The 26,075-nt window shown below is 34.5% G+C and overlaps 1 protein-coding gene across 1 annotated transcript; it reads right to left on the bottom strand.

Moving 5' to 3' along the window:
* Positions 1-11,662: 11,662 nt before the first annotated feature.
* LOC143564262 (uncharacterized) lies at positions 11,663-25,786 on the bottom strand. Its single transcript, XM_077051592.1, has 26 exons — positions 25,515-25,786; positions 24,238-24,297; positions 24,053-24,145; positions 23,604-23,832; positions 22,233-22,336; positions 22,034-22,096; positions 21,843-21,943; positions 21,136-21,230; positions 20,741-20,761; positions 20,563-20,658; positions 20,344-20,464; positions 19,268-19,405; positions 18,595-18,779; positions 17,977-18,212; positions 17,598-17,699; positions 16,656-16,832; positions 16,374-16,562; positions 15,080-15,321; positions 14,848-14,994; positions 14,330-14,546; positions 13,865-13,993; positions 13,648-13,791; positions 13,053-13,124; positions 12,794-12,973; positions 12,648-12,707; positions 11,663-11,950 (listed from the first exon to the last, which is right to left on the bottom strand). The coding sequence occupies exons 1-26, from the start codon at positions 25,743-25,745 to the stop codon at positions 11,876-11,878; spliced, it is 3,507 nt and encodes a 1,168-aa protein (XP_076907707.1). The 5' UTR covers positions 25,746-25,786; the 3' UTR covers positions 11,663-11,875.
* Positions 25,787-26,075: the final 289 nt, after the last annotated feature.

Below are 26,075 nucleotides of genomic sequence, written 5' to 3'. Positions count from 1 at the left end.
ACCTTTAATGAGTGGATTTGTGAGATAATGAAAAGTTTGGATAGAAGCGGTCAAACTCCTCGAGATGCGTCAACAAGGATTCCTAGTTGTGAATGATAACATTAATTATAAACGAACCACTACTATGACGGATTTGGGATTCGATTGGGTTTCTCGATAAGATTTTGTAACCAAAATTTTATTAGTTAAATTGTCAGTGTTATAATAATAATAATAATAATAATAATAATAATAATAATAATAATTATTATTATTATTATTATTATTATTATTATTATTGTTCATATTATTATTACTATTACTAGTATTATCGATGTTTGCTTTCTTTACATTAATAAAATAGATATTTTATAAAGTAATATATACATAAAAGTCGGAAAAGCTAAGACAAAAAATGAGTCTTTATAATGAACAAAAATTTGGGTTGTTAAGCGAGTTATTATCACATACATATACATACATACATACATACATACATACATGCATGCATATATATATATAAAGATTTTATGGAGAAAATTAAAAGTCAAAGACAAGAAAACAACAAGTCTAGAGGTTCGGTTTATCCAATTTATGTTTATTAAATGTTATTGACATATATTAATATAAAATAAATGGTTTGAAAGTATAAAAAAATAAATAGCAAAAACCAGGTCCAGGGGGCGCGGGCCTGCGCCTGGATCGGTTCCAGAGTTTTAACCAGTTACGCACCAGCAATTAGGTTGGTGTGTTAATCTTGTTAGAGACACCAGTTGATTATTTATAACTAGTTACTCACATTACCCAAATTTAACAAACGAACCGTAAATCCTCAATCGGTAAAACTGATTATCGTGAGTCCGAATTGATTTAGGGTTATTGTTTGATGGTCAAAAACGATTTAAAAACATAAATTTATTACCGATAATGATGATGTATTGAGGGTGAACTGCGAAGTGGGTTTCACGGCTCCAATTTGATATCAAATCTGATATTAACGAACTTGTATGATGTAATTAGGTTAGGGTTTTGGTTTGCGCTGGTTCAAGGAGTCTGTTTGCACGATTAATTGAATTATAAACGAGTTTATATAGGGTTTTAGGAATCCGTTAGCCGTGCTTCGTTTTTTGGTAATGTTAGTTGTCAATTGATCATACATTCTACAATTAAAAACGTTGGTGTATGCGATTTAGGTTAACAATTGATTTGGCAAGATCAATTTCGTTTATTATGCCCGAAAATTAAGGTCCAAGCAATGGGGGGTCTTTGGCCGACGAAAGAGAGGGAGAAAGGAAAGAGATAATATATATATATATATATATATATATATATACATATGGGGATGGATCTTGCGAGAAGTGATATTACAGCGAGAAGTGCGAGAAGTGAAGATATAACTCCATTAATCCTTAATTTCACTCCATTTCATATGATGTTCCATACATATATGTAGGTTGATTGTATTTGTGTCTTAATTACATATTCAAACCTACCTACAAACATATAAATGTACCGAGCCACATTCAAACCTATGTACCTACACACATACATACACATATACAAACATACGTACACATATACAAAACATACGTACCTACACACATACATACGCCCCTACACATAAAAAAGAGAGTGAAATTAGGGATTAATGGAATTACACCTTCACTTCTCGCACTTCTCTCTGTAAAAAAAAACTTCTGAAATGATCCAATACCTATATAGTATATATATATTGATTATTTGCTAGTTGGTCCTTGTAGTTTGGTGTTGGGTACAAAAGTGAATTAAAATTAGTTGTGGGCTGATTTTGTACATGACTCATAGTTATATTCAATTATAAAAAGAAATAAAATAAAAATATTAAACAAATACCGAACTTTATTGATAAAATACCCGAACCCGAACCCGAACCCGGGTCAGGTAATGATTACAAATACGAAAGATTCGAAAACCCAAAATGTTACAATGAGTTAATACACTTACCTTAAGTGGTAAATGTATGCCTTATATGATTTATGTATGAATGAATGGTTGACGGTGCGTGAACGATCTTCGGATATTGCATGTACCGCGAGGTGATAGTTTGAATATGTGATTGTTTATATATGATGTATGGATGATATTTATATGTTATGTATGAAAGTTATAAATAAATATGAAAGAATGGTAAGGTACAGAAGAAGGGACCGGACCCTACTAATATTCGAGGCAGAAAGGGACCGAGCCCTCATAATACTCGATGAAGAAGGAACCGGGCCCTAATAATATCTTAGGCAAAAAAAGGACCGAGCCCTAATAATACTCGAGGCAGTAGGGCGTAATGCTTTTGGAAAGGTATAAGTATGTAAAGTATGAATAAACGTAAAGTATGAAAGAAAGAAGGTATATAATTACGTATGTATGGAAGAAAGATAAGCAGGTTAAGCATATAATATGTATCTTCGGATGCGTATATGAATGTATTGGATGTTACCTGATTAACTAGAACTCACTCAGTGTAGCTGACTTTTAGTATGCACGCAGGTAAATAGGCCGAAGCAGCTAGCCTGAGGGAGACATACGACAGGACTGACGAGACTGGCATCCGAAGATTTGTCATGATGTTTAAATAAGATACTTTTATGTTATGTTTTGAAAAGTGTAGGTCCCGTGACCGGATCAAACAACACAACAAACTAATTACTAGTCGTTCTTGGATCAACCTCTCTACTAGTTGGCGGAAACAACTAGCAAGGACCGAGATCTCGGATCTTGTGGTGTGTTAGGTTAGACCGAAAGTTAGTGAGGGTGAGGGAGGTAGAGAGGGTTTGTAAGTATGTAGAATAAGATTTGCAAAAGGGTTCACAAAGGTTGTGGAGAAATGGGTTAAGTGACCGTTTATATAGGGTCCCCATTTCTCCAACATTTACATTTTGTCCTTACAAAATAAACGTACTGAGGTACGTATTACCCCAAATTTTAGCGAATATAAAGACATATACAATCCTAAAACTAATAAAGAATATTGGCCCTACAATCTCCCTCTAGGATTGAGTATGTCCAGGAACTTTCATCAAGTTCCTTACTTCGTCTTTATTTCTTGAAATCTAGTACTTGCCTTGATCCAAGAGCTTGAACGAGATTGGATCTTGACAATTCTTTATTTTCCAATCTTGAAGACTTGAACTTCAATCTTATTTCCTAAGAAGGATCGGCAACAACAAATTTTAGAAACATCAAATGCGGGAGGCTCGACATCTAATTTTCTTTTGTTGACTTTCTTGTGCTAACATGTTTCTTTGCTTTGTCTTCTAAATGATCGTCAGACATGATCAGCTCCTTTTTAGGTTCAACCCCAACTGTCACCTTCTCGTTTTCTTTTAATTGCTTCAAATCGGCCACTTCAGTCTCTGTAGCCTAGGACACTTGATCTTGACCTACCTGTCCATGTACAGCTGCACAAAACTTAGAGCAAATAAGATTCGTTCACAGACCCCTCTTGAGGGTCAAAGAAGAATTTTCTTTTTCAAAATATGCTCCCTCAACTTGTAAATGATTTATATAAGTCCCAGGTTTCCAACGAACTTTGCATGAACGACCTTAACAACAAAACACATGATTTTGGATAAAAACAAAGATTTAACAAACTATGTGCGAACATAATAAAATCTTAAAATATTTTTGGCATTTTCAAATATTATAATATTTCAAATATATATATACATGATACTTTGACGTTGAAACATAAAATAAAACAAGAAAAATGAAAAAGATAGGAGTAAAGATGAAATTAATATAATATAAAAATAATATTACAGAATTTTCTAACTACTTTAATATTTTTGCGAGAAAGATCACAATATGGAATCACATTGATCGATAACATCCTAGATCACACTTCTATTTGGATATTATTATGCCAAGAACCCAAAGTCGATTGTAGATATATTTTGTCCACTTTAAACTTAACAAGTATTTTGATGTCAATGTGATATGTTAAGATATGAATTAGGCACTGTACTTATGTGGTCCCCTATTAATCCAACATGTTACAAACTCCATTATACCTCGGGCATAGTTTGTGTTCATCAGTATCACCCCGAATTGACTCCGACCCCCTAATGATGGATCAAAACATTTTAATGCTTATTTATACTTTTTGCAAATTTTCTTGTAAACATATGTAAAGGTTGAACCATGGACTTACACGCCATCCGGACTTACAAGCCTTTTCATATAAAGTGTTTTGGACTTACTTGTTTGCCCCACGTTACGTGGTTCTAATGTACCCCTTTTGTTTAATAATTTTATCAACATTTTTGTTGTTGATTTTGAATATTTTTTGAGCATTTTGCAGTTTTTCTTCTTTAACAATTCGATTTTCAATATTTGTTATATAAAGCAAGAACAATTTGTTATGGTGATCAGTCACTAACGGGCTCGTGTATGACTGACTAACTTCATCAATATGACTTATATCGGAGTCGAAAACCGCTTCATGAGAGTGTAACCACTAGCATAGGCGAGTATTTAGGTTTTCATCATTATGACACTTACTCATTTGTCAAACCTATCTACACATCAAACAATGATCTTGTTGCTTTGATCTACTCTTTTCATATGCTAGGATCATTATAGATAATTTCTTATCATTTTCCAAAGGTCGGATCAATTTCTCAAAATTTTATAACTTTTATATTATCTGACTCCCTCTAAATAGAAGCTCCCTCTAAACAAGAGAATATACTTTTAATTTTGGGATATTGGTTTTTAATACTCCCAACTTTCCCACATTGGTAGATAACACTCCCAACTTTCGATTTGTCAGCCACCACTCCCAACTTTCACCCTATTTTCTTGTATCACTCCTCGTCTAAATGAACACTAGCCTCGTTAATGTTTTGGACTAAAAATGTCATTCAAATTAGTTGAGGGGGTAAAACAGAAATTTTATTTTTAACACACAACCTCCATTCCCGGTGACCTCGTTTTTCCGGCTACCTGTTTTTTCTGGCGAATTTGAGTTTTCCGGCTATCTCGTCTTTTAGAACACCATATCCATCATTTCACCGAGCTTCACATATGAATTTGAGTTTTCAGGCGAACACCATATCCATCATTTCACCGCCCAGAACCGCAACCCCCGCCCCACGACACCACCAGTGTCTCACCCAGCCACCTTCCGAGATCGCCTACTGATGTGCTCAAAACAGTTAATTAATTATTAACTAAATTAAACAAGTAATAAAAACTAGACCTAAGACTCAACTAAACAAAACACCGGAAAGTGAACCGGTCAATTGTATTAAGCTAAGTAAGTCCGGAATATCGAACCCACAGGACTCTATAAATTACGTAAATTAACTAATTAGACTCGACTTACGATACGACTATTTATTATTAATGTTTTAAGGGGGTTTTAAAACTAATATTAAACTAAGAAAGTAAATAAACAAGCAAACGAGAAACAAGCAATAAATCACAAGATCAAAACCAATAAGAGAAGGAATCTACCTAGGTAAGAATCCCATGCATCAACAATCATCAAGCAATGGACAAATAACATGATTATGGAAACTGATTTCTAAACGTCTTCATCTAACAAACCCTAAGGACCTTTGACTGAATCAATGAAATCCCAAAGAACAATTATTATATTATTAAGCAATCAGTATTATTGATTTCCGCAAAGTCATCAATTAGGGTTAATTAATAGTATCTAAAGCAAGCAATCTTACGAAACACTAAACCCTAGATAACTCGATAAGCTAACATGACATCATGAACATGGATCAACACAATAAGCAAGAATATTGTCACTAATTATCCTAGCATGCAATTGACCAAGACACATGAACAACTCCTCACCTTACAGCTATTGGAATTTAGCAAAACATTCAAAATCCTAATCAACAATTAACAAGCTTCTATGATCTAATAGGCCTATTCAACCATAATAATCAAAACACCAAGTAAAGATTAAACATAAACCCTAAATCTAAAGAACACAATCAAAAGATAAAAGATCTATGTGAAGCAATAGTTAACAATTAATCAAGATAACAAATACTCATACGCATCATGAAAGCAAAATCAAGTCTTTACTATTAATAAAACGAAACCATAATCAAACAATTGTCCAAAGCAAGAATCAAATCAACACATGCTCATCAAACCTAGGTAGACATGAAGTCTAGCCTAGCATAGTTATAATCAAAGAACTAAACCAAAGAACAAAAGGAAACATCATGAAAGATAATGAACAAGAACAAAGATAAAGAACGAAAGAACCCGTCTTAATCGATCCTTGAACACCTGTATGAAAGCTCGATGATCTCCCTTGATTCCTAGCTCCAAAAAGACCTTCAACTTGGCTCTAACCTCTCCAAAATCGGCTGGAATAATTATCTCTTCGGCTAGGGACATAATGATGTTTATATAAGCGAATACCGGGGTTGGGCTTGCAAAAACGTGTGAAACCGATGTCATTGGCTATTTTTAATATACCGACCGTTCTGTTTTGGTTCGATTATAGTCAGGTTTTTTTTCAATTATGTGTAGACATTGCAAAAAAAGTTCAAGAATTGAAAATGAAGATTTTAAGCTTGTAAGAGCGTATTAGAGTGTTACATATATATTAATTTCAAAAATAAAAATAGACAATTCGAAAAACAAAAATAGGCACGTGTTACGTGGAATCATACGAATACAAAGTTGCTAAAGTAGTAGAGAGTTTAAAATTCAACAAAGTTCTTAATCATAAAACGCTAAAAGTTCCCGGTCTTCATTTATCATCTTATTTATTTTCAAAATTTAGTCTGAATATTCATAATCTTCATTACCATCAATGGTAAATCCTTTTGGTGTTTTGTTTCCAGTCATAACATCTAAGAAAAAAACACATGTAATTGTACATCGGTTCGATTTAGTTTTTTTTATTTTTTTTATTTTTTTTTTTTTGGTTTTCTAAAAATGGGTAACTGAACCGAAATTCGGTTTTTCAAAAAAAACAAAAAAATTAACCGTCGGTTAATGCTTCAGGTCGGTTAATTCGGTTTCGGTTTGGTTAATTTTCTGCTCACCCCCTAGTAAAATAACACCTGAAAAGAGGCAATGAAAGAGAGTAAACCAAAGAGGCAATGAAAGAGAGTAAACCGTAAAGATGTTTGTTTTGAAGTTATCAATTGTTATTGAAACTGAAATGCAATCGCTTTGATGCTTGTAGAATTTCTTCAAATAATGTGTCCTTTCTTGGCCTTTTAGCATTACCAACTTACTTTTTCCATACAGAAAATCTCATATAGGTTTGCATCTTCTAGAATAGACTTGACACATTATACAACCACAGCTTCGTTTGTCTAGTCAACTACTCACTCAAATTCCAGGAATCCAAACCCTTAAATATCCAACCAAAACAACTCGACATACTTGACGAGGAACTAAAACTAGAAATTGCCCCAAATGCGGCTTGGTATTGGTAAATTCCGGTCATTGAACTATGCTTACTTGACAGTTGACACCTCCATACCCAAATCAAGTAATTACAGCAACAGTGATCTAGCCCAAACCAAGCCCATCAAGCCAACGCTAGTCAGCTCTAGAAAAACTATTTTTATCCGAAAAGATAAGTCATTCCCACCGAGACCCTTGGCTCTAGAAAAACTGATTTTATCAAATGAAGTACAGTAAACCAGATATGGCACGTTGAAACAGCAACAGAAGAAAAATGTACTAAAGTAATAGTAGTAAACTACTCATGACACAAAATGGTGAAAAAACTATAGTAATAACATATAAGGAAACAAGAGACATAAATAAGTAATCACAAATCCACTTGAAAGTACCTATGCAAATCCCCTAACAAATCTATATTCCAAGACCGCTCTAAAGACACAACTAAGGCTAAGGGAACCAAAAAGCGTAAGAAAAGCTAAGCATTTAACAATACATGATGATATAGTAACCACTGGGAATGATCATATTCGTATTTAACAACTAAAGGATCATCTGCTTAAGCATTTCCAAACTAAGGATATTGGAAGACTTAAATATTTTCTTGGCATTGAGGTTGCATATATAGTCAAATGATGGGAGTTTCAATATCTTGATAGAAGTATGCATAGATATCCTTGAGAAAACAAGTTTATTTAGATTGCAAGGGAAATATCATATGTTAGATGGAGACATAGTTATCTGCAGGTACAAGACATCTCATTTGATGTGACCGTTGTAGTTCTTAAACTATCATCGTAACTCACATCAAGAAGTTGCGTTACGCTACGAATTCTGAAGGACATCAAAGAAGTTTCTGAAGAAAAATTATTCTACAAAAGTCAATGTCATATAAAGATGCAATGCTATTCAGATGCAAATAATAATGGCTGCCCTTTTATTAAACAAACAACTTTGGGATTCCTTGTCAGGGCCGGCTCAACGGTCTCGGAGGCCTAAAACTAACTAAAATGTAGAGGCCTTTTTCTTTTCTTTTCTTTTCTTTTCTTTATGCGTATAGCGCTATAGAGTATACAAGAACTATATAATATGGATGATATGTACTGATAATGGATATGAAGCAATTTTCATTAGCTTGTAGTCTATCAATGAGTTACTAATTCTAGAAGAACTCTAATATCAAAATCTCATAATACATAACACTAATTTAAAATGGAGGCCCTCTAAAAGTGGAGGCCTAAAGCCATTGCCTCATTTAGCTTGCCCACGAGACGGCCATGTCCTTGTCTAAAGGCAGTTTGGTGTCTGGGAAAGTAAACAAAATGTGGTAAAAAGGTAGGCGCCAGGGGCGGATCTACAGTGATATCGGGTGGTTCCTCGGAACCACCCGAGTTTTGAAATAATAGTGTAATTATATATAGAAAATAATAAAGGAACCACCATATAAATTAAAAAGGAACCATCATATAACCATTTGAAGTGTTTGTCTGTCTGGTAACACGCCGGTTTTGTAACCCGGAGGTCGCGGGATCGAATCTTGTTTTTTTAATTTTTTTTCTTTTTTTTATTAACTTACCTAACATCAGTTAGGGTTTTAAACAAACACAAACACATAACCAGCACAAACAACACAGCGCCTCTCCACCCCTTACCTGATTTCAGCCCCTGACTCGGTCACTCCCGCACTCCGGCAGCCTCACTCAGTCACTCCCGCACTCCGGCACCGTCACTCCGACCATCGCCGTCGGCCATCCCCGTCCTCTGTCAGCCGTCTCCTTACAGTCCTTACTCGAATCCTCTTAATCTCCCACTTTGAAGGTAATTTTACATTTATAATTCATTGTTAAATGTTAATTGTTCTTGATTTCTTGTTAAATGTTAATTGTTCTTAATTGTTAACTGTTAACTACTTAATTGTTTAAGTTATTTATTAAATTTAGTTTTAGTTTGTTAGATTATTGGTTTTAATTTGTTGCTTTCTTAGTTTTAAATTTGTTAGTTTGTAATTGTTGATTTGTAGGTATGTTGAATGTGAAGATATATTATCAAAGTGAACCATCGAACCTTGGATCATAAGCATTTTATTTTTAATTCGTACAGACTACTGTATAGATATTATGTGTTTTTTAATTTCTAATGATGGTGTCTCTTTTATTAATTTATCGTATATTTATTATGTAATGAACTTTTCCCAAACCATCGAACCGACCGGAACCTCAAACTGACCCGGAATTTTTTATACCCGACACGGTGAAATTGAAACATCTAAAAGTAGTGCACCACCCGAAAAAAATTTCTGGATCCGCCACTGGTAGGCGCATAAGCCAAGTATCGAGCAAAGAAAAACGCAGCATGTGAACTTTCATGGTTGGAGCTCAATATTGTAATACATATTACCTCTAACCTATTATTCTATGACCGAATAAAACACAATAAAATTGACTGTCACTTCTCCGGAGTCAAAAAGATAAGCTTTATTGATTATGTTAAGTCTAATGGACATTTCACGAAATCTCTTGGATGTCGGTTGAATATTTTTATGTGACAAGCATGGAGCATTTGACATTATATATGTTCCAGCTTGAGAATAGAGTGTTAAAATATATTTGGGTTAGCCCATTCGCATTAGAGCCTTATACTACGTATACAAGTATTGATAGATTGCAGCATACTAGAAACACAATTACAATAAAACATCTCTTCTCCCTTCACATATCACATAGACAATGATGTTAAATTCAGATAGAGACAGATCTTGTTGCTTGAACATAAGCATGCACATACAAAAAGAGAGAGTTTCCAGCAGCAAACCTTCTCAAACTCACAAATCTGCCCAACCATTGGTAATTTTTTTTTTTGAACGACCAACTAAGTAACGCCGGGTACTCCGTACGCGGCCCCCATTGGCTAAAGGTAGCCCGAGCCGGCCACTAGTCCGGACGGACGGAGCCCCTAGCGGTCCACCTATTGAAGGATTCACCGGATAAAACCCGACCCCCACGCCCGCCAAATGGCACGACAGCGAGGAGCCGGTAAAACCGGGTGAGATCAGGACTCGAACCCTGGCAAGCCAGGGTCATCCCTCATATCTCCCATATAAATTGGTGATAGTGAGGTTTGAACCTCCTACCTCTCACTACTAAAGTGAGTGCTCTACCATTGAGCCACATCCAATTTATATTGGTAATTGATAGTGTCGTTTTGCGCCTACAATCATTGGCTGAAATTACAAAAGGATTTTGGGTACCTCGAATAAAAGGTATTAGTAAAATGAAACAACACAGAAAACTATTCAAAGTTAGAATAGACTTTATGTTCTAGTTATAAGGAATGCACCTTAACATTTCACTGCATTTTACAACCTCAAAACAGATATCGTATTCTAGAATGCATCGAAATAATTTCAAAGCCACATCAATTTTAGTTGACAACTCAACATGGATCTGTTGGCTAGTGTAGCCAGCCGGCCATGTGGACCATCAGCATAGCTAGTATATATGTATTCAGTTTTCTCGGTTGGCCATTTATATTGGCTAGTCGTCATGTATATTTTAGCATGCGACCTCATTTTATATTAATGGTTGTATATCCTATCATCAGCTTAATTAGCTAGCTCTTTTAGCTATCTTAGCAGGCGGCTCCAAATGTTAACCTTCTACAGTTACTGCATGGTAATTAAAATTTTTTTCATATATACTTAAAATGTTTGTAAACATTGTAGTTTTTAGTGATGGAAATGGAATGAAGGATGTTTATTACGTTCCATTTGATTGTACGAATAGTACTTACCTTGATTTGATATCTTCGATTTCAGAACAGTGAGCTTTGGAAATATTGCAAAATTACCTTATATGTTTATGCTTACGTATCCAATCGCTTATATAGAATGACCGGATATAGAGGCTCCAATATGGGTGCTCCAACTAAACGAGTTAAACGATTCAATCCGAACACTACCCGTTTAACTAAACATGCTCACAGGTTTGGTCCTAAACTGACTAGACCTAGTTTTGACAAACACAAACCTGCAAAATTTATGAGGTCATATCTTCAATTCAAAGTAATCTTGATATACAAATTTGTTTTTACTTCCAACCAATTCAGCCTCTTTTGAACAAAAGGCCTGTTATTGTGTCCGGTTTAAGCCGAGGTGTCCAACATTTCCTCATGATTATGTGTTTGCATCGATCTCAACTCACTTTCAAGAACAGGAAACAAAAACGGTTTGTCAAGGCCCAACCAAGGACGATCATTTAACAAAACATGATATCGATCTCATAACAATAACAATTAATAATGATTCGAGTTCCATACAAGATTCTAAGCGTCTAGTTAGATGTACATCAGAAAACAATCAATCACACAGCTCATCACTTCTACACATAATGCACAACATCATGAATGCCTATTCTATCACACCAAAAACCATAATCAGTATCATATACTTATTACCAAAAAAAACACCTCATGATTGGCTAACATACAAAACCGGGACCAAGCCTGCCAGTTTACCATCCCGACCCGGCCTCTTTTTCTTCACCTGTCAGATTTAAACAATCAAAACAAAATATCAAATACCCGTAAAACAAACTTTGATGAACAAAAACTATGAATGCAAACGAGCCGAGCCAAAGAGTACACTACTCAATTCACGCCTATGTGTTTGGGCTCAAGCTAGGCTCAAGTGCAGAAACTGAAGCTCGAGATCGGCTTGGCTCCGCTCAACCCATTAAAACACTTTTAATTCCTTTTTAAACGGGCTTATTGAAAATTAAATAAGATTACAAAGCCATGTAATCAAATTTCTAGAACTAGAGCTGGCTCGTTTCAAGCTTTATTTCTAAAGCTTGAGCTTTGATTGTTAATTGCGTATTATTATATAATTTATATATATATTTATTATATTTGATATATATTTTTTAACTATAATTTTTATATATAACATAAATATATTAAGTTGTATTTATCATAACTTTATATATAATTATAACTATATATAAATATATAATCACAATTTTAAATAAAAACTATATAAATAAAAGGCTCGTAAGGATATATTAATTACTTTATCTACATTTATAATTATTTTTTATTAAACTTTTATGAAATTTTTATATATAACGTAAATTAATTATTAGCTGTTTTTATCATAAATTTATACATAATAATAATTATTATACAAATATATATTTACTATATTAGACAAAATATATAAACAATAGGCTCGTGAGTCTTACGTAGAACCAGCCATCAACTTCGTACTCGATTTCAACCTCTTCTCCAGCAGTTAAGTTCAACTGTAACATAGGAATTCTTAAAGTTATAGGTCAAAAAAAGGTGTAAATTAAAATAAAAAAGGGTGTTGACTAAAAGTCAAAAGTACCTCATCATCACCACCAGCAGTAAAATCATAGAGTGCTGATCCAGTTTGTGCATTCCCTGAAGAAGATCGTTCTTCTTCATGAGAGTCAAAGCTGCTTGACCCCTGTCCAGCCAAAGGATTCTCAAATGACTCGTATCTTTGGTGAACGGGTGATGAGTACGGAGGTGGCTCTTCCGTGATCTGTATATATAGAAAATATAGTCAAATAGTTTGACCAGCTAACTTTAAAGGTTTGAGTTAAGTGGTTAATGACACTAACCGGAGAGCCGTAACCCTCATAAGACGAGGAACCACCAGATGGCTTTTTGTTTCTGCTCGTACCTGACTTCTCCTGAAATTGTGGAGAAAAATCTATCAACACATTTAATTGTAAAACTGGAGAAAATTTTTTCATAAAAATTTATAAAAGATTAGGTATTAAAAACACATATTAAGCAACTTTTGACCTGTTTGGCCCATTGAACCTGTTTCTTTTTCTTAGATATTTTGTATTTCATCCATGGAAAAAATTTGATGTATATATAGGTCGGATCTAGAACAGACGGTTTATCAGCTAAACTAAAACTAAATGGTCCGGTCCGGTCCCGTTTTGAATACTTTATAACGACCCATTAAAAAAACTTTGAAAACCGACTGTAAAACCATTTTCATGGTCTGTTTGGGTGAAACAAACATCTAGTATTCAGGCATCTAGTTAGGATAGAAATAAGCCAGGCATCTTGATAAACGATAAAATGACTTGCAATTACATGGATTATAGAATTAGGATTTAGGAGGATCAGCACCACTTACATCATCTAACCAACTTCAACCATTAATGAAATATTAATTTTCATGATTTACAAGTTACATACCGCAGGTTGTGAAGACCCGTAAGTTGATGGTTTTGAACTGAATAATGAAGGATAATTCATTCCTCCAAAGTGGGACGAAATCGATGTCTCAACTGACCCTACTGAATCTGGAGAAGAAGATCCAGAAGACCTGCCATCATCATCCTGCAAAAAGCAAATATACATTTTACTTCATCATGCATAATGACAAATGCAGATCTAAAGGCACGCTACTTACATCAGCTTCCGCAGTTTCTAAGAGAGTTTTAGCCCACATGTCATCATAACTCATAGAAGGTCTAGATATAATGTTCTCATCATCAACATCAGGTGCGTCAGTACCAGCACCAGCGAGAAACTCGTTAACCTACAAAAACAAAGACCATGTTTATATTTTAAGATCTTCAATAAACCAGACTTAAATAGTTAAATCAAGTCATGCCATTGGTTCATTGCATAAAAGGTAACTACAACCCGTTTACCTATGAACGGGCCCATTTGGGTTATGTTCTTGGTATTTAAAAAGCGTGTAGGTGAGGCATAAAGTACTTATATTTTAATAAACATGGTTTAAGCTAACGATATATTAATAAACGGGCCATATGTTTAGTTTCATTGATCAATACAAAAGAGATTAATGATTAACAGACAAGATCAAAGCAAGAAAGCTTATTAGTGAGTAGCAAACTAGATAACAGCTCACCCTATTCATTGCAGGAGCATTGTTCCACAAACCATCGTCTGCAAGACCTGTTGCCCAAGCATTTACTAGATCATCATCAAGATTGTCAGGCTCCGCAGGTGCTGGTTTAGTAGCCTCGTATATGAGTTCAGATATCCCTGTAGCAACAGCAACATCTCTCATGCCACTTGATGCAGTTATATTATGCCGGTTCCGATAGATCTCAATAAGCTTTGCACTGTTGTACATTGAAAACAACACAATAAGTGAAACAAACTGATCAAAAGACCCAATGAAGGTCAACACTCAACAGCATTGTTACAACTGTAGTAAGTTAGGGTCAAATAGTAAAGGAACTGAATTGTAAATGGTGATGTCCGTTATATACAGATTGAGCTAATAAATAAGGGGTTAGCTTGATATTTGGATTTGGATTAGCTTCTCTCTAGTTTCCTTCTTTCAATTCTAAGCCTAACAAGCATTGGTCAATGAAGGTCAACAAGATACGTCAACGAAGGTCAACAGCATAAGACAGGTACCTTGTGGGCCCAAGAGGTAGATATTTTGATCTTGGGACATAACAGAATAGTGAAACAAGATCGAGAAGCCTCTCATGTGTCTCATATAGCTTCTTCAGTTCATCATCGGTCCACTCTTTTTGGGCATTATCATGGTTACGCATGTCCCTGCCACCACAAATAATGATTACCCACGATTAAAAGAAACAAATTTGAGAAAAAAAAAGTAAGAAAAAAAATCACGTGTGCGCACTTTATGAGATCATCTTGTGCACTGTACATGTCATCAAGGACCTTGAGCATTGGACTGAGCAAAGATCCAAGCCCAGTACCACTAGCTCCTTGATCTTCACCATTGCTAATATGCATATCTGAAAACTGGGACTGCACACCACCTTGTGCTAGAGCATGTAAAAACTCATAGATCTGTATTCTGTAAGGCTCACCCGATCTGATTGCCATGGTGGTAAGAGCTTGTGCAGCAATTATACGAACCTGAAATGAAAACATTGATTATAAGGATAATATAAGAAAAGACAGCCAAAGAATAAACAGTAAATCACCAAAAAGAATCACGCATAAACTGTATCTCCACAGTCTAAAGTCTATGAGTGTGACAGTTCACTTCTTTAAAGCATCTATCTATACTTACTAATACTAAGAATTACTTTGAAAGCCACAAGTGCTTCTATCTGATGTAGCATTCTATTTGATTGTCTTTTTGGAGGGAAAAGGTTTTAGCCCCTTTTCCACCTAACTCCAATTTCATTCATTCAAAACGACCTAGTTTTTTGTAGCCAACCACAAGTTGGCATGTGTTCCACTTCTCTTTTTTTTCGTTTATAATTATCAATATATGATATGTTCTAAAGTTCTAAATATACCGTTGTGACATTTTAACATATCTACATGTCGATGTAATTTTTCATTCAAACAGAGTTGTACATGATAATGTACAAGACAGCTAAACACTTATGTGCAAGTCGTTACAGCTGTATACATAAATCACTTAGCTTTGAATGTTATATTATGGCCTCAAAAACTTACAACACGTCACCTCTACTATTACATAACTTTTTTAAGCGTGGGTTTATGTAAACGTCTTTTAACATATCTAAATATACCGTTGTGACCTTTTAACATATCAAACAGAGTTGTACATGATAATGTACAAGTTCTAAATATACCGTTGTGACATTTTAACATATCTACATGTCGATGTAATTTTTCATTCAAACAGAGTTGTACATGATAATGTACAAGACAGCTAAACACTTATGTGCAAGTCGTTACAGCTGTATACATAAATCACTTAGCTTTGAATGTTATATTATGGCCTCAAAAACTTACAACACGTCACCTCTACTATTACATAACTTTTTTAAGCGTGGGTTTATGTAAACGTCTTGGTTTCGACAACCTCAGTTTAGGGCGCCACGACGTGTGCGGGTTTAATTCTAGTATATGAAATAGTAACATACATTGTAGGTACATGAATGAGACATGCATATTACACTAATATATATACATATTATACTCATATATACCTCCCAACTGCCAATGAAAGCACATCGCTGTAGTCGAGTGAGAGCATTAGCTAGAGTAGGGTTGCGAGAACTAGCAGCTGCAACCATTTTATCTGCATCTAACATCATGAGTGCTGTACCAGGAGGGGTTGCTGATTCCCATGCATACTCAGATGCAGCATAATTTGCATTTTCACCAAGGAACCATACCTATAATAAGTATGTTAAAAAAAGACATTACAATACATACTCAGTACTAAATATGTGTTTGAAAGGATATGATGATGATGGTTAGTATTGTACCGCTGCTTGGACTAGTCTCTGTAAAGCTAAAGCTGACTTTGGATCAGATGCGAATACCCTATCGATTGATGTAAGACCGGACATTGAACCAGGTTGTGGAGGTGGCAGATCAAGAACTATAGTAACTGCCTCAAGTGCTGTATGTTTCCCATCTGGACCAGCTCCAACCAAACATGTCTGAAAAAGAAAAAATATATATATGCATCAAGTATAAGAAAGAATGAGAAGAACAGTTAACATAAAAGTTCAGATTCCACTCAGTGTTACAAAAGTTCCAGATACGACCACTGAAGAAGCCATATTGGATTTCCGCCATTGCTTCATTAGCAGCTAATTGTTGGATTAAACCTCCCAAAATACTAAGCATGGATTAGTCATCTTTTCCATCTTGTTTTTAAAATAGTTTTTTTCAACAAGGAAAGAATATTTCTATTGTTTGAGTAACTGTATTAATGGAATAATGAAACTAGCAATTTAGAAAGTAATTATATTAAAATAGTAATCCTTATAATTTTACAAATCTAAAAACATATATATAGTATAAATTCAAAAGTTCCTTCATGTAAACATACAAGAATCAAATTATTATACGAAGGGGATTCAAATTTACTTCAAACAAAGGACATGGGGGAGTCCTGAGTACTTTTCAGGCAACAAGGTATAAACATTTTATTTTAGAAAAAGCACATTTTACATACATCTTTGTTAAGTATGGTGTTATACATGGGTAGTAGATACCTGCCATATATCATGATTTATGCAAAAACATTAAGCATTTAAGTTTCTCAGTGATCTAGGATATTAGATTGTTAAACTACGTTTTCCATATCAACATTATCTTTTATATAAATACATTGAACACTCTCTCAACTCTTAAGATAGTGTCATACTAATACAGAAGAAGTAACACACTGTAATTGGGAAGAATAAAGAAAAACCTACCTTCCAGAGTAGTTGCAGTACATCAGCATCAATTTTTCCAGGGACTTTAGTAGCAAATACTCTTGCAATTTCAAGTAGTGTAACTGCCATATCTGGAGTAGCCTATAATAAAGTATAGAACAACAAAAAGGGACAATAAGTATAAAAATTAATTAAACAAAACAGGGAATAAGATAGCAGCTTGTACAACAGGTTCAGGTGATGCAGTACATTAAAAAAAACAACTAAGCATGTCCAACCAGAAAATTTAAGATATATGGAAACCAGCTAAAGTAAAAAAAAAGTCAACACGTATCACATCAAAACATGGAATTCCAAAAGGCATCTCTAAAACATTAATACAGAAATAAAAGAGTTATTAGGTATAATAAACAATTACCTTGAAACGAGCATGCAAAGTAAGCAAAATATCATTTAATAAAGCTGCTGACCAAGCAGGATCAGAGAGCTCTGATGCAATCATGGATTCTAATTCAGCAAACGTTTCTTGTGGGCTTTGCATCCATATAAGTGCTTTAATCACCATTGCACGAACATAAACACATTCGCATGCCACAGTTGTACGAACCACCTCCATTAACGAGGCCAATAGACTTGCAACTGTATCCTTGTTACCTGCTCCATTTTACACACAATGAATAACCTAAAGGGAGTGCAAAAGAAGGAAAAAAGAAGTGCAGTAACATATGTATTCTAATGCTTCCTAACATGGATGATGAAAAGTAACATTCAACCCGATGGACCCATTTGACTTATTTCTGTAACAGCTAGTTTAAACTAGTTGTAAGTAGGAAAAACTTCGACCCATTTGAGCTATTTCCTTTACAGCTAGTTTAAACTACTTCACCCATTTGACCCATTATCAAAACAATCCAACACGAATCGACCTGTTTTCGCATGAATAGGTTCAAATTGCAACCTGTAGTCAAATACATAAGAGCTATGGTGCACATATCAATTATCATAAATACTTAAAATTGGAATCATATCCATTTACCTTCATGTTGAGATTTTCCATCTTCCTGATCATTATTATCGGCAAAAGTATTAACATCTCCTCCTTCATCAATTTCATGCACCCCCAAAGAAAAAGCAGCAGCACGACTTTTACCCATCTCCTGCACAACTCTGGCAGCTGCATGAAGTACGGGCCGGGAAAAACTACGAAAAGAACTCTCTAATCTGCAACAAATTAACAGAAAAATGTAGAAGTTTTTTACACGTATAATTAAAAACACAAGACATTATTGTTTTTTAAGAATTACAAACTGGCAATACATGTAATTAAATATAAAAAAGAGAAGACCCACAAACCAAAATCAATATCATCTAGATATGAAAACACGAGAATGGGCAGATAGGCAAACATAGCATAACTTAGCAAAAAAAAATAAGAAAAGAAGTGAATGTTGCTACTAAATAATAAACATTTTTATAGAGAAGAAATTGTAGTATTTTTATGATAAAACAATAAATTGTAGACTGGACTAAGAAACTAGCTTAGAACAAGCCAATAATACATACATATATATGCACACAAACACACATAAAAATAAAAGTGTTTAAAGGTCAACCTGTCCTGTACCAAAATTACCTATTCTGACCCATTACCCGCCCCAGCTCTAGGAATTCAAAAAATATGTATAATTATATTATATAAGCACTCAAACCTTCTCATGACAAGTTTAATAAGGAGCTGTGGACGTCTCGTCTTGGAAGATTTATCCTTGTCCTTCACAGAAGGTGCTTCAGGGGCCTTGAGAACTTCTCTCGTTAGTTTATACCAGCCAAGAGCTCGTTCTTCAGTCCTGTTGGCAAAACATTATTGAAAACCAAAAAGTCTTAATAAACCATAACAAAAAAAGACTGCAAATTACAAGTCAAAATGGGTAGATTTTCTACAAGTCACATCTACCCGAAACATTTATCCAATAACTTTATTTCTACTATGAGTAATTTGTGTGTTAGAATTGACTATGCAATTACAGTAATTCAATAGTAATTTAACTTTTTTCTGAAAAACAACATGCAAGATTAAATGCAAATAAATACATGTTGAGAGATAATTTAGCCGATTAACTTAAGCCGTACATGAACCAAATGTTTAGTGAACCATTCATAAACCGTACGGCATAAAGTTCATTTATGTTCGTTTATTCAATGAAAGAACAAGAACATAAGTTGTTCGTTTAGTTACATGAATGAACATGAAAACATGTCCACTCATCCAATTAACTTTGTGAGCGTTCATTAACGTTCGTTCATCTAACGTTTATACCAATTCGTTCATTTACGTTAGTTTACTTAGGCTTGTAAAGTTTGTTTCTTTACATTTGTTTATATATTCATTTGAATTTCTTAGGCCTATTACAATTCAATCTAGTTTATGTTCATTCACTTATCTTCAGTTATGTTCGCCTGTTCGTGTTTGTGAACCGTTTGTTTATACTGTTAACGAACGAACATAAACGACCACGAACACGTTCAATTTCTTAACGAACGAACATGTACAAGAAAACCCTGTTAAGTTAATTGTTCGTGTTCGATCGTTTGTTCAGTTAAAGGTAACGAACGAAAACGAATATGCCCCGTTTGTGTTCGTTCGGTTAGTTTACAAGCCTAAATTAACTTGTATCATTTTGCTACTTTTTCCCCAATAGTACCCGTTAAAAACAAAAGGTAACCTGAATCGACCCATTTATAATAAATGGGTCGAGATGACGCCAAATAATTCGTGAAAAAGTACCTGTCAGCAGTTTCCGATTTCCCCAATACACAAAGAATAGCCTCAAAACAAACTCTGTCACTGGGATCAAGGAGGAGTTGATACAACAAAGACGTAAACTGGTTTTTAATGTCTGGCCTTTCTGTAAAAAAAATTAATAAAAGAAAAACATTTCAGATCTTGATAAACAGTTACTTTTCAAGAGTAAGCAATAAAAGTTAACAATATCATAACGCTTACCATCCAGTGGCTTAGCTCTAGATATTGAATGACACAATCTGGCCAAAGCAACTCTAGCAAGCACATCATGTAAGTGCAAAACATCCTGCAAAGCTCCTAATTCATATAAGATCCACAAATTAGTGGTGAAATTATTAATGATGATACTACCCACAGATGAGCAAAATATTCAACTTACCACCAGGCTGGGCGAGCTTCCCTGCAATTAAAAAAAAAGGAAGATTTAAATGCTTATTAGTGGTCCAATTACCCTTAAACTACTCATGTATATCTAAATAGTCAGTAGAATTCAAATATGAGAAAGGTATGTATTAGTAAACATGATCATCTTATTACTGATATGAATATAAGCAAATAATATAATGAACATTCTTTCAGCCACATACAAAAACATAAAGCATGCACAGTAAAAGCCTGATCACTTAGAAGACTTAGAAGTTTTGCTTATCGATACCATATCATGTTTAATTTGATTAAATCAAAGATATATGCCTCAAAGAAAAGAAAGAAAGTCACTGAAATAATCAAAACTTCATGGTTTTAAGTTTCAATCTTTTGATATATTAACATTACCTAAAGCCATTGCAACAGCATAAGGATCTTTTGTAGCTAGCTCAGAGATAATCTCCAAAGAATGTCTAACAGCCACAGGATCAGAAAATGAAACTCTGCAATTGATAATGAGATTAATTTAGAGTAAAATCATTTTATTAGCATTAGTAGAAAGATGCAAGTAATCCTCAAATGAACTTTTAATACCCGTAACTCAAATCAAGAACTTTCAAAATGTTTATGACTCTTTGAACTGTTATTCAGGTTAACACATAGCAAGTGTTGAGGTGGTTTTGACACTTTGTCCTTTATTGTGCATTTAATCATAATAAAACCATGTATTATACTATTATTTACATAAAGGCCACTAGAAATAGAAAGCAAACCCTGGAGTTTCCAGAAAATTGCCTGAACCTATAGTTTCTGGTGTGATGGCTTATTTTCGTGGGAATAGAGTTTGAGCCAAACATCACCATTTAAAAGAAGAGCCAGTAAAAGAAGTTTTCACAATTCAGACCTTCAGCCGGTCCGCATAAAAAATTAACAAAATAAAGCATGACATTGATTAAATCAATTGTTGCTTTAAGGGATAGAAAATATATTACTCATTTATCATAAGAGGTGCCAAAAGAACGATAACTGAAGCATAAAGCTAATTATAAATGTTAAAGAGGCCAAGTAGTTACTGGTGAAATCAAATATTATAGAGTAGGAAAAAACGAACTAACCCCTGAACAGCACGATGGAGAAATATAGGATTTCCTGGATCCAAAGGAAGTCTTCTCAATGCACTTATGGCACCGTATTGGAGATTACTTCGAATTACAGACTAATATTTTAAATTAAATTAATAAGGACACATAAGAGCATTAACTCATCAAATGCTGAAAAAGTAGAAACTGCAATTATCCAAGATTACCTCTTTATCACCACCCTTTGCCCCAAATATGCCTTTCTTACGCTTATCAGGTGTATCAGCAACCTAATCATCAACATAAAAAAGCAACAAAACATTATTCACAATTTATTGCTACTTTGCTAGTCCCTAAAAAAACACATAGGAACAATATTTAAACTAAAAAATCAGGAATAACGTGTAGGTGTTTATATGAACAAACCTTATCAAGAATACCAAATACAATTTCGTACAATTTTTGCAAAATCTCAGGACTATTAGACGCATATGTAAGAGCCTTCAGTGCTTGAAGCCTTCGTGCATGAACTTCAAAAGGGAAAAAAATTCCATTAAATTAATATCATTACAAAAAAGCACATATATAAGTAAAAAGTGAATTGTATGATGATCACTTGAAGACAGATGATAAGCAATTACTTGTTATTATGCTAACTATATTAGTAGAGAAAATTGCTTTCAGAAGAAAGCGTAGAGGCTAACAGTTTTGGCTAATGGTTACTAGTACAATGAGTAAATTTCATGAAATAAAACTTGAGTTGACTAGCAATAAGTTATATTAATTCAAGTTTTATTTCTTATTTGTTATGTTTTAAGATAAAAAGGGTTCACGGCTGAAGTCAAAAAAGAAGTCCCTGAATAACCACACCAACTATATCATTGGTTAGATATTGAATGTATAAACATTTAAACAAGTTAAGATTCAACATCTCATAAATATTTAAATGTCAGTCATGCTAACACTTGAAGTTCAAATTCAAGGGTACTAAGTTTTTGTGTTACTTAGAAACTGAGTTAATCAATGGCAACTGAAAGAATAAGTTACTTTAGTCTTATCAGAAAATAGCAATCAATTACACAAAATAATAAAAAAGAACACTAAGCAGGATATTATTCATAGTTCATAAGGTGAAATTTGCAGCAAACATATGTCAATGACTCAATGGCATGATTAATTACACAATTATAGTGGCATACATCTCCAAATGAAGATTGACACAAGCTATAAAGTGGTTAATTACTTATAGCATAGAAATTTCTTCCCTTCAATTTACAAAAAGCAAAAAAGATACCACAAATTAGAGACCTCCATGTGGACCAAGAGCACCATCATTAGATGATAAATCCACTGCAATATACCAGCATAAAAACTGACCACCAATTTTGGTTTGCTTATTAACCTGATAGCTTCTAAGAAACTTATTTCTAAATCTCGATTTTCAGCAATTACCCATTGCATTGTAATATGATCATGAATTCCTTAAAAGTATTTTCATACCATTAGGGTTTTCATCTTTCCTGCATTTGACTCTTAGCAACTCCTATGTCCAGCCTAGTGAATATCAAAAAACCTATAAATTTTCCTTTTGACACAGAAATGTGATCAGACCCTAGTTGTGCTTAGTGCATAGAGCCAAATATTAGACATTACAATCAAACTCATAAAATACCTCAAAGATTGCCTTCTAAACTTGAAATCCACAAAAATGTAACCAATAATGGAATCTGATGGATATATAATATTAAATACTTAAAACTAACACCACAATGCAAACTAAAATAGATAATCACTTACATTCAGGATCAGGATTTACAGCTTCTGTAGAAAGACGATCTAGTATTCGAGGTACAACATCTGCTCGAGTGACCCCACCAACAGCATCAACTTCAGCTAAAGCGTCCCAGTTTGGTGTGGGAATCCCACCACCTGGAGTTAAACCTTGTGCTCCAGTATCAGGCAATATTCTTGCTAAGTAATAATAAACATACCGTAGAATAGTCCTATCTTCACATTGCTGACCAAGCTACAAAATAAAACATAAAAGAAGACAAAAAGAAATTAAGTGTAATTGCACTTTTAACTAATCAGCAACCAAACCCAAGCCAAAGTTTTTTTTAACATAGAAAGGGTGTAGCATTAATTGTAATTATGAATACCCTTACCATTTGTAACTCATCAACAATCATCCAAATTCCAAATGTTTGTATTTTAGAAAAGTAAAGCTTATGCAAGTAAGTTCATACCATAAGAAGAGAAGGTGCAAGAGATGGATCAACAGAGTTGTACACAGCAAGTTTCGGGAACACATGATGCACCAACTGTCTCTGTGACTTTTTCTGCAAATCACATACAATAACCACTATTTAGTGGCTACCAAATGTAATATAGACTTTCAACAGTTATTCAAGTTTAGGCAAGAAACCCATACTTGGTCAGATGAAGCAGCTAATTCATGAATACTCCTTGCAAGTTGTGCATAAGAAACCGGCTACACAAAATAACTAAAAAGAATCAACCAAAATAAAATAACCTCAAACTGTAAATATAACCATATACTTAACTCTAACATAGAAAGAGCACACTGAAATCAACTCAATTAACCTAAAACTCCGCTTAATTAATCATAACTCCAGACGATTATTTATCTCTCATAAACATTGCAGCGATTTTCATACTGTGATGCCTCGCATCACTAGATATATGTGAACAAAAACAAACTGTAATAAGCTCAGGGGCTGGTTGGCAACCTCTGCACCAGTAAGTGTCGTAAGAGGTATGAATGGTTAAGAGACTCCGAGACAGTAAGTGTTGAATCAGTATCAAGTACCCCAATGTAATGGTGAGGGAGGTGGTGCGTGAGTGGCAGATTGAGGGCTATGAACACATGTGAAGGGAAAAATGGGTAAAACTTTCATTCAGCGTCATATTAAAGCTTATTTGGTAAGAGGTTTGCTGACCGATTCAAAGGTGTCATTCTGGTGAACCAAAAACACTTAATGCTTACCAGTTCACAGGTAGCCTCTTAACGGAAACATTAAGAGGCTACCAAACAATTAACCAAAAACTCTGCTTAATTAATCATTATTCAAAATTACTAGTTATGTCTCAAAAACATTGCAGCATTTTCTATACTGTGATGCCTCACATCACAAGATATAATAAGAACAATAACAAACTATAATCAGCTCAGTTAACCTAAAACTTTGCTTAATTAATCATAATAATTATGTCTCATAAGCATTGCAACATCTTCCATACTGTGATGCCTCACATCACTAGATATATGATGAGCAAAAACACACTAAAATCAGCTCAGTTAACCTAATGATCAGCTTGCAACATCTTCCATACTGTGATGCCTCACATCACTAGATATATGATGAGCAAAAACACACTAAAATCAGCTCAGTTAACCTAATGATCAGCTGCAATGATCATTAGGTTAACTAATCATCACTAGATATTCTGCTTAACTAATCACTAGATATTCTGCTTAACTAATCATATTTCCAAATGATCAGCTGCAACAATTTCCATACCGTGATGCATCAAACTAAAATTGGCTCAGTTAACCTAAAATTCTGCTTAACTATTGTTTATTTGCAATATCAAAATCTATCATCACACATTCATATAATAGCTAAACATCTACAAAATAATATCCTGCTTTAAAGTAACAATTCAACATAATATACAGAACTTTACCTTCTTCTTCCTATGCTTATGCGGTATCCGAACAGCGGAACGTGCAGCGGACACCGCATCACTCTGGATCTGCATCAGCGTGGACCGCTTAGACTTCCGGTCAGTAGTGGCGGTGGCCGTAACCGGCTTACTAAACGGACTAGCGGCCCTTGCCGGCTTGGCAGTTGAAGGCTGTGATGACGTGGAAGAAGGCGGAGGCGCAGAAGTAGGATCGGAACTGATGAGATCCATGAGCGTTGTTCCGGAAGAGTCCTGATCAGATCAAGTATACGAGTCAGTCAGATTAATAGATCAAGGTTTGAATTGATGTAATTATTAATAGAGATTGAAGGTCTTACTGCCATGATAATTATCAACAGAATGAATGAATGAGAATTCGGTTAATTCGATTGTATTGAGTATTGTATTGACTCGGAATCGAATCCGATCTCGTTTTCGCTGTCTTCCGTCCGGTGAGTTTGGCTCCACGATATGGGCTCCAAATGAGTCTCAGTTTGTGAGCCTAATAATATTGTTGGGCCAGAGTAACGGGTACTACCGGGTCGGGTTCGGGTTTGAACC

Source organism: Bidens hawaiensis, unplaced genomic scaffold, assembly GCF_021521415.1.
Source record: "Bidens hawaiensis isolate Kalapana, Puna unplaced genomic scaffold, B.hawaiensis_p1.1 tig00021843_1, whole genome shotgun sequence".
Classification (NCBI taxonomy): Eukaryota; Viridiplantae; Streptophyta; class Magnoliopsida; order Asterales; family Asteraceae; genus Bidens; species Bidens hawaiensis.
This window is presented reverse-complemented; position numbering and strand designations above follow the sequence as displayed.

Coding starts and splice junctions, on each gene's coding strand:
- LOC143564262 (XM_077051592.1), bottom strand. CDS start 25,745: ATGGATCTCATCAGTTCCGATCCTACTTCTGCGCCTCCGCCTTCTTCC. Junction 14,547..14,847: donor CTACCTCTTGGGCCCACAAG/GTACCTGTCTTA, acceptor AATGTACAACAG/TGCAAAGCTTATTGAGATCT. Junction 13,994..14,329: donor ATGCTCCTGCAATGAATAGG/GTGAGCTGTTAT, acceptor TTGTTTTTGTAG/GTTAACGAGTTTCTCGCTGG.